Genomic DNA, 14,849 nt, shown 5'->3' with positions numbered 1-14,849 from the left:
GAATAAACAGGGCTATAGAAACACAAAGCTCACTTTATCTCCAGCGCGCAGCAGGGACCAATTCCGGGGCGACTCAACCCAGGGGAGGAGAGCAGGCCCTCGTCTCTGTGAACACGAGTCGTCAGTCCGCTCCACGACCTCAAGAATCCTTGCTGTCATGCCCGCACTCCACTGCCTCCCCACAGAGGCTTAAGGACCGGCCTTAAAATCTTCTCTGACCTTCCTCTCAGCACGTTTTGCTGAAAATGATGAAACGTTCCTTCGGAAGCAGGCAGGCTTCTGCCGGAAGGAGCGGACAAGACGCGGTGTTGCTGGGAATCTGGGCCATCTGTGGACCCCTAAACAACTCCCCCCTGGAAACTGGCGAGAAGGACCTTTAGAGATCATTTCCCTTCGAAGGCCCAATGGATGTTTACAAAGGAAAGGTTTACTTTGTCTGGAAGAGGCTGGCGAGGCGCGTCAGTGGTCACGGGCTGACACCGCCACCTGGCGGTCGGCACGTTCTCCGAGTTCCAGAAATAACCGGGGCTGCTAATAAGAAAGAAACCACGTTCCCAGAACACCCCTTCCCACAGAGAGAGAGAGCTCATCTAGAAACGGCCCAGTACATGTAAGAAAAAATCATTTAAGCTGGGTATTTACCGTGTGATATGAGCAAAGGACTTTTCCTACCCACTCAATTCTTGGTACCAGGTGCATTGAAGAATGTAATGAAAAAACTGCGTGACTGAAAAAAGCCTGAAGCATTTTATTTCATATAAGACATACTTTAAAAAAAAGGCAGAAACATTTAGGGAAACAACATGTGACCTGAAAGGACCTCGAGCCGAAGGCCCTGGAGATCAGTCTTGAAATGCTTTGCTTTCACAGAGTCTTTCTCACGGCCGCTTGTGTCATGCTGAAGAGATAAGCTTCGTAGATTATATTTAAGAAGTTGTCGTCATTCTGGAAAACACAAATCAAAAGCCCCAGGGGATGTGACTTGGCCGGCAGAAATGAGAGGCCTTCTGTCTTGGGGCTGAACGGGCACCTTGACCCTAAGATGCTCCTCCCCACCTGTGCAGCCCACGGAGGCTAGTTTTTAAGCTGAACAGTCAGTGGGGCTGCAGGCCAGGCCAGAAGGGTCAGCTGCCGGTCCTCGGTGGCCAGCCCGGGACACGGCAGGTGCTCGTGGCCTGCAGCTCAGGCGGGCACCAGCCTCGGGGCAGCGCGGAGCGGGCCGGCTCCCGAGAAGCCTGGCCTCCTGTGTGGAGAGACCTGGGGGCCCCGGGAGGCTGCACGGGGAGGACATAACCCAGCTCAGTCCTCTGAGCCTGGCTGGGAGGTCACTGGTGGCTCTGAGAGGCCCCCGAGTCGCCCACAAGGCGTTGTTGGGCGGAAGTTAAGACTTCCCTGGCAACGTGCTTGGCTGGTACCCTGCCAGAGCCAGTGCATCTCCACCCCCCTGCACCACCCCTGTTAGCTACGGAGAGCTCTGGCCTGGGCAAGCCGGCAGCGGTGAGACTGCAGGCTCTGGGCCCCTCCTGCCACTCTCGGGCGAGGGAACCACGGTTCCATCGGCGGTTTTCTCTGTCTCTGATGTTGGAGACGCGGCTCCCTCCCACCCCGTCCTTTATCGCCCTGGCAATTCACCCGCGTTTCACACTCCCGCTTGGCCTGGAGCCAGGCTACCCTGGCTTTCCTGCAAAGTCTCCGAGCACGAGCCTGTGTCCTAACAGCAGGCGAGAGCAAAGCCGCATGCCTGAGTGGCTCCCAGCAGCTCGTGGGGAAGATGCCGAAAGCACGGGGAACGTGAAGCGCAGGCCGCGTGGAGGGAACGGACGTCTGGTCTCTAACGAGCGAGGTCCAGGGGCTGCTTCAGACTTTAGGGGTCCCCACGACTGCACAGACATCTTTGGAACAGTGTTATTAAATGGAAGAAGCCAGAAAAAATGTGGAGCTTTTTACATTCAAGTTTTTTGTTTATTGCTCACAGAAAAGGAGCTTACAGATGCCCTACCTAAGTCCTCAAGAACTTCTCGTGAATGGCTTCTAGAAAAGGTGGAAAAGACCCTTCTTTATGAACTAGTCAGGTGCGGTCACTTCTCGTCTGTCTTTAGCAGATTGCTACCCTGCTTTCACGCTCAGATGCTGATTTCTGTCCCCAATCCATTCCTTCTCTCTAAAATACGTTACCTTTAAAGAAACGTTCTTACCAACGGCGTCTTTTTGAGTAGGATGAGACAGAGCAAAAGTGCTGGCCACTCTCAAGGTCGCCTGACACTCAAGCAAAAACCTTACGGACTGTCCGCGAAAAAGGTACCTCAGTACGTGAGCTGGGCTGTCTGCGGTCCGTCTGGGTGAGCGCGCGGCACTGTGCAAGGCCTGTCTCGCGTTCGGGGTGGGCTCTGCCACCTCCCGGCCCCGTCGTGCAGTGGGAAGGGGCACGGCAGCCAGGCTGCAGCCCCAGCTCTGCTCTTCACTGGCTGGTGACCTCAGGCCAGTCCCTCAGCCTCGGCATCCTGGTGTCTAACACCGTGCCCGGCCCAGAGCTCTGTACAAGTGTCATCGCCCTTATTACTTCATAGGGGCACGAGGAAGCCATCCCAGCCTGTCCTCACTGGCAGGCTTCAAGGTCGTCTATAAAACATGCCGTGGTCGTCACAGCCATTCCTGCCGCCCCAGCTGCATCCTCCCCGAGTAGCGGCCTGGGCGCTGCCGCGGGCTCAGGGCAGCCCTTCCCTCCACTCCCCTCTGGCTCCCGACGGCCCCACAGACCCGGGACCCTCCCAGGGGCGGCTTCACCTCCCCCTCTTCTGCCGGGTGGCACTTGAGGACTTAGCCCTCCAAGTCACAACGCCCAGAGCCACGCTGAGTGTCTGAAACGCACCCAGAAGCACAGGTCTCGGGGTGAGCTGCTGCCCTTGGGGAGCAGGAGGCGGGCACAGGCACCAGCAGGGCAGCAGGCCTCTGGGAAAGGCCTACGAGGAGGGAGGCGGCGCCCTCCTACCTGGATGAGGTGCAGCAGGGCCTCCTGGAGCTGCGGCTTGGTCAGGGCACTGCCCGGCGTCCTGGGGGGCTCCGGCGTCCACAGGGGCAGGAGGGGGCCGCTGGGGGTGGCCGCCGGGTCCTGGCTTCCCGGGGGCAAGAGCCCGCTGCCCCTCTCTGGCGGTGGGGCCCAGGGGGGCTGCGCAAACACCAGTGGCGACATGAGCGGAGATGGGCCTGCGGCGGGCGGGGCGCGCCGGGGCGAGAGGACCTGCAGGTGGGAAACGGGCCGACGGGCGGGTGGGTGAGGGCGGCTCGCGCACGGGGCGGGTGCAGAGAACGCAGAGGACACAGCGGGTTCAGTGTTAACCATCCAGGGCCGAGGGCGACGGGAGGCCAGCCTCCATCTGCACGCTCCTCCCTCCTGGGCACCGGCGGCCGGCGCCTGCTGTCCTGACTATGCTCCCCACGGCAGGCAAAGCTCGCGCGCTGAGCAGCACCTCCTTTCTCCGGCTTCCTGTCATCGCCTGGGGACGCACGCCAGGACCCCAGCTTTTCCACCGGGGCTGTCCGTCTGCGTCCCTCCCGGCTGTGGCCCCGAGTTTCCGCCGTAAGGGACCCACCGGTGGCCGCCTGCCCCCTCGCCTGGTGCGGCGGGGCGGGCAGGCGGTGGGGTCACCGTCCACCCCACCTCCTGACTCTCCGTGCTCGGGTCTCGGGGGCAGCCCTGGGGCCACTCCTGCAGGCGTGCAGGTGGCCCGTCTGTCTGGGCGGGTCTGTCCGCCTCTCTTGGCCAGCAGGCCTAAAACCAGGGGACCCAATAGTGTTTCCAGTTGTGCAGGCGACATCTGACCCACCTGACGCTTACAGCCACCTCCCACTTGTCCCCAGCTCAGGTGAGAGGGAAGAGCGTTACTGTTAGCCTCCCGAAGCCCAGGGGCTCATGAGAACTGGCACAGGGCCAACCACGAGGAGCTGCTGTGGTTTCAGAAGCTCCCTGGGCGTCGTCTTGGGCACAGAGTAGCCTGGAGGAAGGCGGGCGGTCTGCTTAACTGTCCCTGTGCGCCGTCGCGAGGGGCAGTGGCTTCGTGGTCAGTCAGAGGAGCACCGCGGCCCTGCACCCCGCGAGCACTGGAAGGGGACCTGCCTGCAGAGGCGGACGGCCAATGATTAGCCCCGATTTCCTAGGGTCCAATCTAAATCCGCAGAGGCAAAAGCAGAAGGGGGGCACTGTGACAGTGAAGTGAGGATGAGGGCGGGGAACAGGCATGTCTCCAGAGCGGCAGGAACTCAGATCTGAGATTTACATCAGTAACAGGCAAGAACACTCGGATGCAGTCTTACATACATGAAGACTGTGCTCCACACCCATGGTCTCTGTTCCAGAAAGTGAGCGATTTCTGAGGCACTGTCGTAAGCTACTTGCCAAAACACGACAGAAGGACAACGTCATAAATAGGGAGAACTTCCTAATTTTTAAACCCAATGCATTTTCAGTGAATTTGTACCAATCCAAATGGAAAAAAAAAATCTGTCAGATCTCCGGATGTTACCCACAGGCATTGAAAAAATGGAAAAGCTTTCGGTTTTCTCACGGTTCTAAGTTATTAGTGACTATAGAGAACCATCTTCCCTGCGGGGACAGAACATTTCTAAGAATTACAACACTTCCCCTCTCTGGCAACCGGTGTGTATGTCGCGGGCCGGGAGAGAGCCTTCTGCCTCTCCGGACCCTCATTAAGCTACACCTGCTCAGAGAGACAAGGAGGCTTCACCTTCCGGGGTCGGTGGCCAGCTTTTCTGCGGGCCTCAAGCGCCCACGGGCTGCGGCGTCCGCAGGGGCGGGGCACCCAGCTCCTCAGCTGCGCGGACCACGTGCGGGAGGGGCGGGGCACGCAGTCCGCGCTTGTAAGCCCGGCCTGGATAATGAACGCACAACGACTTACTGTGGACCGAAATCACCAGACGAGGTCAGGTGTCTGGCATCCCCGGAATGATTTCAAATGATTTCAGACCCTAGGTTTCCGAGGTCAAAGATTTGGGTTTTTCCCACGGCCACGTCAAACCTCGTCGCACGAAGGTTTAACTGTAGGAGTGAAGCCTCTGAAGGGAGGAGCTCCCAGATTGCTGGGCCAAGGCCAGACTCCCTTCCAGGCAGGAGGCGAAGGCGGGACGCGATGCGCAGACCAGACGGGGCTGAGGCCCGCGTCCCCGCGCCCTGGCAGCACCTCCCGGCCGGCAGCCGCCTACCTGTAGGAGGGGAGCCTGCTGCTCCGCGCTGGGGGTCTGGTCCCTCCAGGACTCCAGGGGGTTCCGTGCTCCAGCGCTCGGGGTGGCCACGGGGAACTTGGCCGCCAGGGCTGGGCGGCCGGGCGCCGGCAACTGCCGCTCCTGTTGCACCGCCTGGAGCTTCCACAGCAGCTCCCGCGGGGAGACCTCGCTGGGCCCCAGGGGCTGACGGCCGGGCCCAGGGCCGGGGGGCGCTGGCCTCGGGAGTGCCCGGGGCCCCGGCGTCTCGGCCGAGGCGTCTGGTGCCGGCGCCCCAGGGATGCTCTGGGGCTGGTCCGGCGGGTTCTGAGTCCTGGGGGCACCGTGCACGCGGCGGGAGACCTCGGGGCCGCGGGGAGACCCTGGCCGGGCGGCGTCTCTACCGGGCCGGCTCTCGGGCAGCTCTGCCAGCGGCTGCAGGTCCGCGATCCCGACCAGGAGCTTCTGAATGGCGGGACAGAGCTGCTTCTCGACCGGGGGCGAGCATCTTCGGGGTTCCTCGTAGGACAGGGAGCGGACGACCCCCTGCCGAAGCGGAAGCTTCTCTTGCTGCTGCTGGGGGAGGGTCTTTGGAGGCCGCGCGGCTTCGTGACACGTAGCTTTGTCCAGCTTCCTGAAGAGGGCCGTCAAGGACAGGTGTTGGGGCTCAGGGTCTAAGGTCTGGAACAAATAACCACGTGTGAAAGTGGGGCCACATGTAATTTGGTTATATGGGGGCAGTGAGACATTATTTACCTACCCGATGATGTCTTCTATTTACAGAGTCAATTAGAAAGGATGAAGAAGCTTAGTGATAGCAAACTCTACACATGTGGGACCTCCTTTTTAATGTCAAAAATTTTCACAGCCTTCTCCCTCCCACCCCCAGGACGGCTGTTATATGATCAGTATCTGCTGATTGATACACAGACACATGGTCCCTGCTGGGCCCGGGGTTCACAGGCTGGGGACCCCTGTGGCACAAAGCTACAGACACTGAAAGGCAAACGGTCTCCTCCACAGGAAGCCCATCCATCCCTGCAAAGTACAGGCAGACACTGAGGATTCGCAGAAACGTGAGCATTTCGGAACTCCTGGTAGTATTCCACAGAATTGTAGGAATTGAGGGCTGGAAAGAAACCTACATCATTTAGTCTAACTTGATCCTTCCAACTACGTAACGGTAGCGATAACAACCGTCAGATGCGTGACACCCCAATCCCTGCCCCCCCTGCGCCGCCCTGGCTGGTAACCAACCCGCTTCCTTCCCGCCCTGTGTCATCTGGCATTTCCCCGCTGCTTTCTGTCTTGCTGGGCTACGCAAACATCAGATTCTCCTAAAGTCAACATATTCCGGTTTCTCTCTTAAAATAAAAAATGTCCATGAAAAGCAAACTTGTAACAGAAGCTAAAAGATAATTGGAAAAGACTTATTTTTTACAAAATTCAATATAAGACTTGCATTAGCCAGTCTTTATGTTTTTGGTGTCCATGTTCATTTTTTTTTTTTTTGGGGGGTACGCGGGCCTCTCACTGCTGTGGCCTCTCCCGTTGCGGAGCACAGGCTCGGGACGCGCAGGCTCAGCGGCCACGGCTCACGGGCCCAGCCGCTCCGCGGCATGTGGGATCTTCCCGGACCGGGGCACGAACCCGCGTCCCCTGCATCGGCAGGCGGACTCTCAACCACTGCGCCACCAGGGAAGCCCCATGTTCATTTTTTTTGAAATTGATTTAAACCAATTCCCTTTAAAAAAAAAACCTTTAGTGAGGAATAACCTTAAGAACTGGAAGCAGCCACACTCAGTGATGGGACTTGCAGATCAGCAATTCTGCTGATGCTGGACTCTTCTGAAAAATAGATACGCTCACACAGAAACTGCTGTCATGCTTAGATGCAAAAACAATGACAAGCCATGAGGTCTAAAGGGGGATTTGACACCAGTCCTTAGACCAGGAATCCCATATACACACACAGCGCCTGGCCCCGGACCTGGCACCATGGGGGCGCGTGGGCTGCGGCTCCCTCAGGGGCCGTGGGACACCAGCTTTCCACCCCGGAAGAATACAGCCCGACGTGTAACGGTCCCGTCAGCTCTGACATGATATTAGGTTGCTGTCTTTTTAGAATACATTATCCTCTAAGGAGTTCAAGTCCACAAGGGATTAGCACAGAGTCAGGGAAATGCCAAAAGGAAAACCTGCAACCCCTTTCTAGGAAGAGTAAATTATTAACCATGACAACATCTCTACTTTGGAATCTCTCTTTCCTGGATTGACCTTAGGGCACCTGCAGAGCATCGGCCCCGCCCTGACCGTACTCCGGGCCAAGTCCCGCAGGAGCCCCACAGAGGCCCGGGCGGAGAGCAGAGGGCTGTGCACCTGGCCGGGCCGAGGGCCCCGCTGCTGCCGGCTCCCACCGGGCTTCACTGGAATCGGCTTGATGAGATTGGGGTTGTCGTAGATGGCGGACGAGCTGCTGATCTGTTTGGGCTCAGGACAGGCTTTACACTGAAATGGAAAAAAGAACCTCATTTCTGGTGTAGAAGAAGCTTTAATCTTTTAAAAAGAACGCATCTTCTTGCTCTTTATTTTATCTAGTTGGTACTTAAAAAAAAATAGATCTCCATGTACAAAGGAAAATCCCTTACTCTCCTCTGATATAAGCTACGTTGGAGTATAAGTCAAATGCAGGTCGGATTTTTCTTAGTTTGTGCAATTCCCTGCCTCGGCCTGCAGGACCTGGAGGCCCTGAGACGCGTGGATGCCTGAAAGGCGGCGCGTCGCCGGGAAGCAGCCGCGGTCTCCCGCTTGCCCTTCCGGGATAAACGGTGGAGGAAGCGCCCCCTCGGTGCCTCATCTGGGCCGCGGGAGGGGTCTGCGCGCGCCTGGCAGTTGACTGAAGGCTGCAGCACTGCGTCCTCACAGCAACCAGCCCTTTTTAGTCGACAAACCAGAACGTCAAGCCGACCCAAACCGCTGATTTAAAAATCACTAACATCGTCTCTATTTAACAAATGGCTTTTTGCACAGAGTAATTTAAATCCCAGTGTTTGGAGCCACTTGCTACAAATTAGAATCTCTAGAGACGAGAGACGAGCCTCATCGTTTCAAACCCTGAGTCATTATCACACGTTAATCTAACCAACCCTGCGATCGCTCACACAGTGGCATTCGTAACAGAGAGGGCACAGCCGTGATGGCTGGGTTTCCCTTGTTGAAACACCAAATAAAACTCACTGTAAAACACGGCCTTCTGCACCGTGGACTCCGCGGCATTGTTAGTTTCAGCTGCACAGTTGCGCCCTCGGGCCAGGACACACCTCACCGTCCAGAGGTGGAGTGGCTGCGAATGCAACCTTGTCCCTGGGGTCCCATGGTTCCCGGTGTGCTTTATGGCTATTGGCTGTATTTTCTACTCAAGGATGTAGGCGCCTGGGGCCGTTTACCACCACGCTCACTTAGGCTTGTAAAGTTACCTGCACAAACGACTAATTATTTTCTGCCAATAATTTGCATATTCGGCACTAGTATTGAATGGCACGTGAAATCACTTTATGAGTCATAAAATATCATTTCTAATTCTTAGGTGAATGATGGCTGCAGGACCCACTGGCCTGGATTCTAAGATGTGGATCACCAGCGCAAGACAAGCGTGTAGCCTCATACAGTCACTGATAAAATGTTGGCGTGAAAAGCCTTTACCGCCGGCTGGCCGCGCAGAGAAAGTGGCCGCTGGGCTCACTTCCGCGAGTGGCCCCGCCGGTGTGCAGGGACCCTGGGTTGCAGACTGCTTCACTGTGTACCCGCTCGTGTGGGCCGCAGACAGCTACCCCCAAGGAAGATGGCCGGAAGCTGCTTTCCGTGTCACTAGGACGGGCGACCTACCAATGAGGCTTCACTGTCATGTAGAAGGTGCCCAGACGAGACACCACTGATCTCGACAGTCTGCAGCTCATTTTCCACTTGTCCAAGTTTCTATGCCTCTCTCGACCCAAACACTTTAAACTACTTGGAAAAACATGCAGGGTTGGAGAAAGTATAATGGGCTCTTGAGAGTACCCGGGCCTTAACAACAACGTCACATGAGCCCGTGTTATCACACAAACACGTGTCCATGAGGGGAGAAGAGTCGGGGGGAAAGTACACTAGAAGTGCTGAAAGCAGACATCTTTGAGTGGTAGGATTATGGGTAGTTTTGTTTTCTTTCTTATAGGCTTGAATTTTCTCAGTGAACATCAAAAGACACAGTAATTTCTTTGATTTCATAAGTCAGAACCATAGCTAGAGGACAACTATTCATTCTTGCCTCAGGCCACAAAACACAAAATCATCTTGAATACAAAACAGTCCACTTATTCTTTTCTTTTCTTTTTCTGCAGTATCGTTGACTTGCAATGTTGCGTTAGCTTTAGGTGTACAGCAGTGATTCAGTTACACACGTATAAACGTATTCTTCAAAACAGTCCACTTCTGAAGGCTCAGCACGTAGCCCCGCGGCCCAGGACCGCTCTGGCCCGGCTGCTGCCCCCGCTCACCTGCACCCCAGCCCCGAGCCTAACCGGGAGGAGGAAGCCCCAAGTCACAGCACTGCTACTTCACAGCAGAGCCACAGGAAGTTGTTTCTTCGGGGAGAAAACAAAATACCGGCCAAAACAAGGTTTTTAAATCACTTTATTAACTTTGCGTAAAAAGTTGTGTCACCAGGCTTCACTTTATCCGTATCATCTTCCTCCAGCTCCAAATGCTTCCTCCTCTTACTTTTTGGGATTTTCACACATTTACGCGGTTTAGAGTTGGAGAGGCCCTCAGAGGTCATTCAGGTTAACACGCATCCAGACCAGTGAGGTTCTTCTGTAACATGCCTGCTAGTCATCATTCTGTCTCTTCTTGAAAACCTCCGCTAGCAGGAAATCCACTTCCTCGCGGCAAGAATCCTGAGGAAAGACTGTGTTTCCATGTCCCCTTCCTGCACCTGGGGCCCGGCCCACTCCTGTTCCCCACACTGTCTGGCGTGTCCGTGTGTGTTGGGAGAGCAGATGACACTGCATAAGGCAAGGATAAAGCAGGGCTTCCTCGCACAAGGGGACTCCTCGGGGGCAAATACACCCGGTGGGCAGATCAGAAACCACACGAGGGACAAGGAACACGGGAAGTAGGCCTTCAGAGACATCACCTGCCGCCAGGTACGTAAGGGAGGAGAGGGCCAGCCTGCGGAGAGGCGGGAAGGCACTTTCGGGAAGCAACACTGTCACTCTGTTTGGGAGGAGTTCCCAGCGTCTGCAGGGGCAGTGGGAGCCCAAGGCAGTGAGGCTGGAAGGGTCACCCGAGACCGCGTGGCAGGGCGCTCGGAGGGGCCCGGGGCTTACACTCTGGGCGGTGAGAAACCGAGAAGGATGTGGACCAGGGCTCACAGGACCGTGCAGCCACTTCTGGATGTGATGTGGCGTCACCTGGCCTGTGACGGCGGAAGGAAGAGCTTCTTCTGTTATCTATCGCACAGTTGGAGCAATGAACATTATGCATATGACATGTATTTGAACTTATAGAAAAGCAGAGTCTGCACACTGATTAGACCTCTGTCTTCCCTTCATGTCAACACTGTCACAACCGGATAGAACGTTCTTTCGACCTCAACAAGTTTATGCACAGCGGGAGAGGCTGCCGTGAGTGTAACAAATGAGGAAGAACAAAATACATTCTAAAGGGTGACACACTGGTGAGTGCAGTGGAAGGGACATCAATCTGAGTGAAGAGATCTGGGAAAACTCCCTGTAAGAAGTGGCGTTCTTCCTGGGCCTCGAAGGAGATGTCGATTCTGAAGGGCAAACAAAATAGAGAAACACTGCGAGCTGTGGGTACAGTACAAAGTGGTGGCCGAGGTCAGTCCCCGGGACCGGGCACCGGTACTCCTGAGTGTGCGTGAGCTCTGCGTTCAGAGGCTCAGGGAGCAGTGCATCACCCGCTCCCATCCCCGGGCCTGGAGACAGGCTCAGCAGCCCCGCAGGGCCCCCCGTTGCAGAGGGTGCCTCGTGACGGGCGGGCGGGAAGCAGAAGCGAGGGCAGAGCTAAGGCTGCAGCCTTTGCCGGGGTCTCTGCACTTTAGGACGGGCGTGTTTGAATCATTTCAGGGGCTCCAGATGACAGGAGTGGCCCTGATACGACGGGGGCGGAGGACTCTCGCCCCGGGGTAGGCGGGCAGACAGGGCTGGGTCTCCCGGTCACAGGCACCCTCCTGGCTAGGCCTCTGGTATCTCGGAGAATTGGCTGGTTGGGGAGGGACAGTCTCTCCCCAGCTAGACTTTCAACAAGTCAAAACATCATAAAATAGAAACAATACAGTATGTGTGTTTGCGTCTGTGTCTGTGTGTTGGGAGGAGGGAGGGAGAAGAAAGAAAATAATTTTTCTTCAGCGTTTGCATTTCTTATCTATACTGGCCACTGTTATTGCCGTCGTCACAGAACCTAAGTTCCTCGAGGGCAAAAATGGCGCCTTAAGATGACTCTTCACTGCGCCTGACATAGTACAGTTAGTAAAGTATAATTAAGTCACTGGGACGTTTTTTCACGGCTGTTGAAGAAGCAAACAAAATAAAAAGCGGATCCAGACCTTGCTGTTACTGGCCGAAGCTGGGGAGAAAGCAGCTGAGTCGGGGCCGTGACAGGGCGGGCGGGCGACACCGCGCTTTGTTCACATTCGTTCAACAAGCCCTCGGGCGGGCAGCGCTGACCACCTTCGGGACTCGCCCAGAGACGCCCGCGGGGGTGTCTGTGTCCAGTAGTGCGGCCTCTGGCCCCGCCTCCAAGGCATGCGCAGAAGCCTGGCGGCTGTCCCCGAGGAGCCCACGCCGCACACGGCCTTTCTGACTGCTTCCTGATGTCATTTAACTTGTTTTCTACCTGCCCTGTTCCCCTCCCCTGTCATTTTCTGTTAGCGCTCAAGACTTAGGTTCAGGATCATCTCTTCTGGCAGGAGCACTTCCAGGCGTGCCGCGTACTTGACGTTCGGCCGCTGTGCGCGGCTGCCCGACCCGGCCGTGGTCAGGTTTCCGTCCGCCTTTCTCACAGCACGAACGTTACTGATGGTCCGTGCCTGACTCAGTTACTCCACCAGGGCTTTAGGCGCTGTCATTCCGTCCACATTTAACAGCTGGAGCTCTGTGGTGGAGAAGGCCTTTCCCGCCTCAACCTGGATTATCTGGTGCCCCTGCCCAGGCAGGATAAATGCTTAACTCTTTCCACTGACCGCCGATTTTCAGAGGAAGGGGGTTGGATGTCCTTCCTACTGCTAGTGCCCTAGTACCACCAAGGATAGCCATGATTATTCCACACAGGTTGTGCTCATTTCTTGTTAATTTTATCCCGAAGAATTTTATATTAATTTGTTGCTGCTGTCAATGGGGTCTTCTTATTGGAGGCTGTTTGTATATACGAAGGTTACTGATTTCCCGGGCTGCCTTTGAATCCACTTAAAAGCAAACAGTGTTCAGCCTACTAAAAGCCGATAAAGATTGTATTTCTCCTGCACTTTTGTTTGATGGGAGGAACGGCACCAAGTCCGTCTCAGGGCGCGGGTCCCCACCGTGGAGTTTAAGTACGCATCGCAGGGAGACGAGACTCACCTTCGCGTATTCGTCTCTGGCCTTGGTGAGCATCCGTAGGATGTCCACCTCCTTGCGATCTCCCGAGCCGAGGCCCATGGGGGACGCTCCCACTGCCGCCCCCGCTCCGTGGTGCGCTTTCAGCTGTTCGTACTGAGTGAGGCTAGAAAAAAGGAAGGGAAAGCCACACCAGAAAAGCCAACTCAACACAACCGGTTTTTGAAACCATCCAGTTCTCACCCAGTTGTTTTTATCTTGTCATAATCACGTTAGAAATAAGACTGCTGGAACTGAAAGAAGAAACATGGGAGTTGAGGCCCCGAGTACACTGACCACACGGACACCTCCAGAGCGGGGAGGGCCACCCCCGCCCGGGCCTGTTTTGTACAGAAAGTTAATGACGCGTGGCCTGTGGCAGCTGTCGCACAGCCAGGGCAGGGCTGAGCAGCTGGGATGGAGACCGGTCGGCCTTGCAAGGCCGAAAGTATTCACTACTGGTCTTTCTCAGAAAAAGTTTGCCAACTCCTCACTGAGAGCAGTAGAAAGGACTCGTGTGTTGCTGAGGAAACCCAATTTAGGGTTCTCAAGCCCTGGGCAAACCGCACGGCAAATCGGGCGCCTGCCCCTGGTTCCAAAGGGCCTTGAAGGCAAAGCGCGGCTGATTCCAGCCCCTCGAATCCTGTGGTTTAGAAACACAGTGAAGGTTCCACCCCAGGAGAAGGTACGAAAACATAGCAGTGAGCAGCGCCTTCTGCTTTCCTGAAAACAACACAGAGGGGGGCCAGGTCGCTCCTCCGTGCTACAGCGCGGCTGAGGGGAACACTGCCCGCTGCGTGGGCTCTGACCGCAGCCCACGCTCCTTCATAATTGCCGCGACGTTTACGGGGAAGGAGACCTGAGGGCTCGGTGGGCGGTTCAGTTCTAAGGGAGGACGGGCAGGGAATCCACACACGTCGGCGGCTTGTTGCTCACCCACGACCAGTTCCCAGCCCCGGCTGTGAAGGAATCACCGGGGAATCTGACAGTCTTTACGTGGCCTCTTGGCCGGGCAACGGGGTGGTTTTTAATCTGCGTGAGATCCTGCTATCGTCATCCATTGCACAGTTTACAATAACATGGGTGTTCTAGGAACTCGCTGTTATGGTGGTAAATGCCAGTTTGAGCACAGCCTAATCACCACCTGCAGTTACCTAAAACGGGCTCTCGCAAGCTAGGCTTTTCAGAAATCAATCCTATTTATAAACAGTCCCCCCCACATTCCATATTCTGGGGTCACTCTCTAGCCAGTTCCTCGACCCGGGATTTAAAATTGAAAAATGGTTCTTCTGCAGACGGAGCTGCTCTGTCGACTCCGCGCTGGCGGCAGGCAGACCCTGTGTTCGGCCGAGTCCGGTCCTGGGTCAGATCCAGCACGTGCAGGAAGCTCATTTTCTTCTGGGGCTCTAAACCATCTGCATAAGTGCAGGGAAACAACTGCGTACCAGCGAGCAGGCCTGGGGCTCAAGGACCCGTGAAAGGGGCTGATGGATCCCAGAGGAGACGGCGCGCTGACCCGGGCCTGCTCTCGGGGTCCTCAGGGCAGCGAGAGCGGGACAGGCACAGTCATTTCAGTTTCCCCCAGGGCAGACTGGGGTGAATCACAAGGCCTCGTGAGATTAACAAAAAAAGAGACTAGTAACGAGAGAGAGACAGACAGAGAGAGGGTCTGTCTACTGATCACTAGATCAGTATTAGCTCAGATACTCCCAAAGGAACTGAAAATACAGACTCTCCGAAGCCCTCGCAGGGTCAGAAGGGAGGGAGGTCTGAGCCCCACGGGCAGATTTCAGGGCAGGAAGGATGTGGGCACCCCAGAGAATCTGGGACAGCCTTTTAGAAGGGCTCTGAATGTTCTCTTCACTGAGCTATACTGATGCCTTTCCAAGGGAGAAAGCTGCTAATTTACAAAGGAGGATAATATTAAGGTGAACTACCATCTGGAAAAATTCATATTATAGATTCTGCACACGTGCAGGAAAAATGAGGGGAACCCTTCTA

The 14,849-nt window shown here is 55.9% G+C and overlaps 1 protein-coding gene across 2 annotated transcripts in view; it reads right to left on the bottom strand.

Annotated features, from left to right (window-relative positions):
* Positions 1–726: 726 nt before the first annotated feature.
* The window catches only part of DCP1B (decapping mRNA 1B), a 50,668-nt gene continuing 36,545 nt past the window's right edge, over positions 727–14,849 (bottom strand). Inside the window, exons 5-10 of one of the 2 annotated variants that reach the window (XR_003429987.1) lie at positions 12,834–12,975; positions 7,594–7,722; positions 5,218–5,895; positions 2,990–3,238; positions 2,303–2,858; positions 727–945 (exon numbers count right to left, since the gene is read on the bottom strand). Coding sequence is in view for 1 of the 2 variants with exons in the window: in XM_027093049.1 (XP_026948850.1) it covers positions 865–945; positions 2,990–3,238; positions 5,218–5,895; positions 7,594–7,722; positions 12,834–12,975 (1,279 nt within the window). In the remaining variant the exon portion in view is untranslated. The remainder of the gene's footprint in view (positions 946–2,302; positions 2,859–2,989; positions 3,239–5,217; positions 5,896–7,593; positions 7,723–12,833; positions 12,976–14,849) is intronic. The other variant, XM_027093049.1, reaches the window with a different exon arrangement.

This window comes from Aethalodelphis obliquidens, unplaced genomic scaffold, assembly GCF_003676395.1.
Source record: "Aethalodelphis obliquidens isolate GAN/ISIS:26980383/991018 unplaced genomic scaffold, ASM367639v1 scaffold83, whole genome shotgun sequence".
Lineage (NCBI taxonomy): Eukaryota > Metazoa > Chordata > Mammalia > Artiodactyla > Delphinidae > Aethalodelphis > Aethalodelphis obliquidens.
Note: the sequence above shows the minus strand (reverse complement) of the source record. Positions and strands in the feature narration are given on the sequence as shown.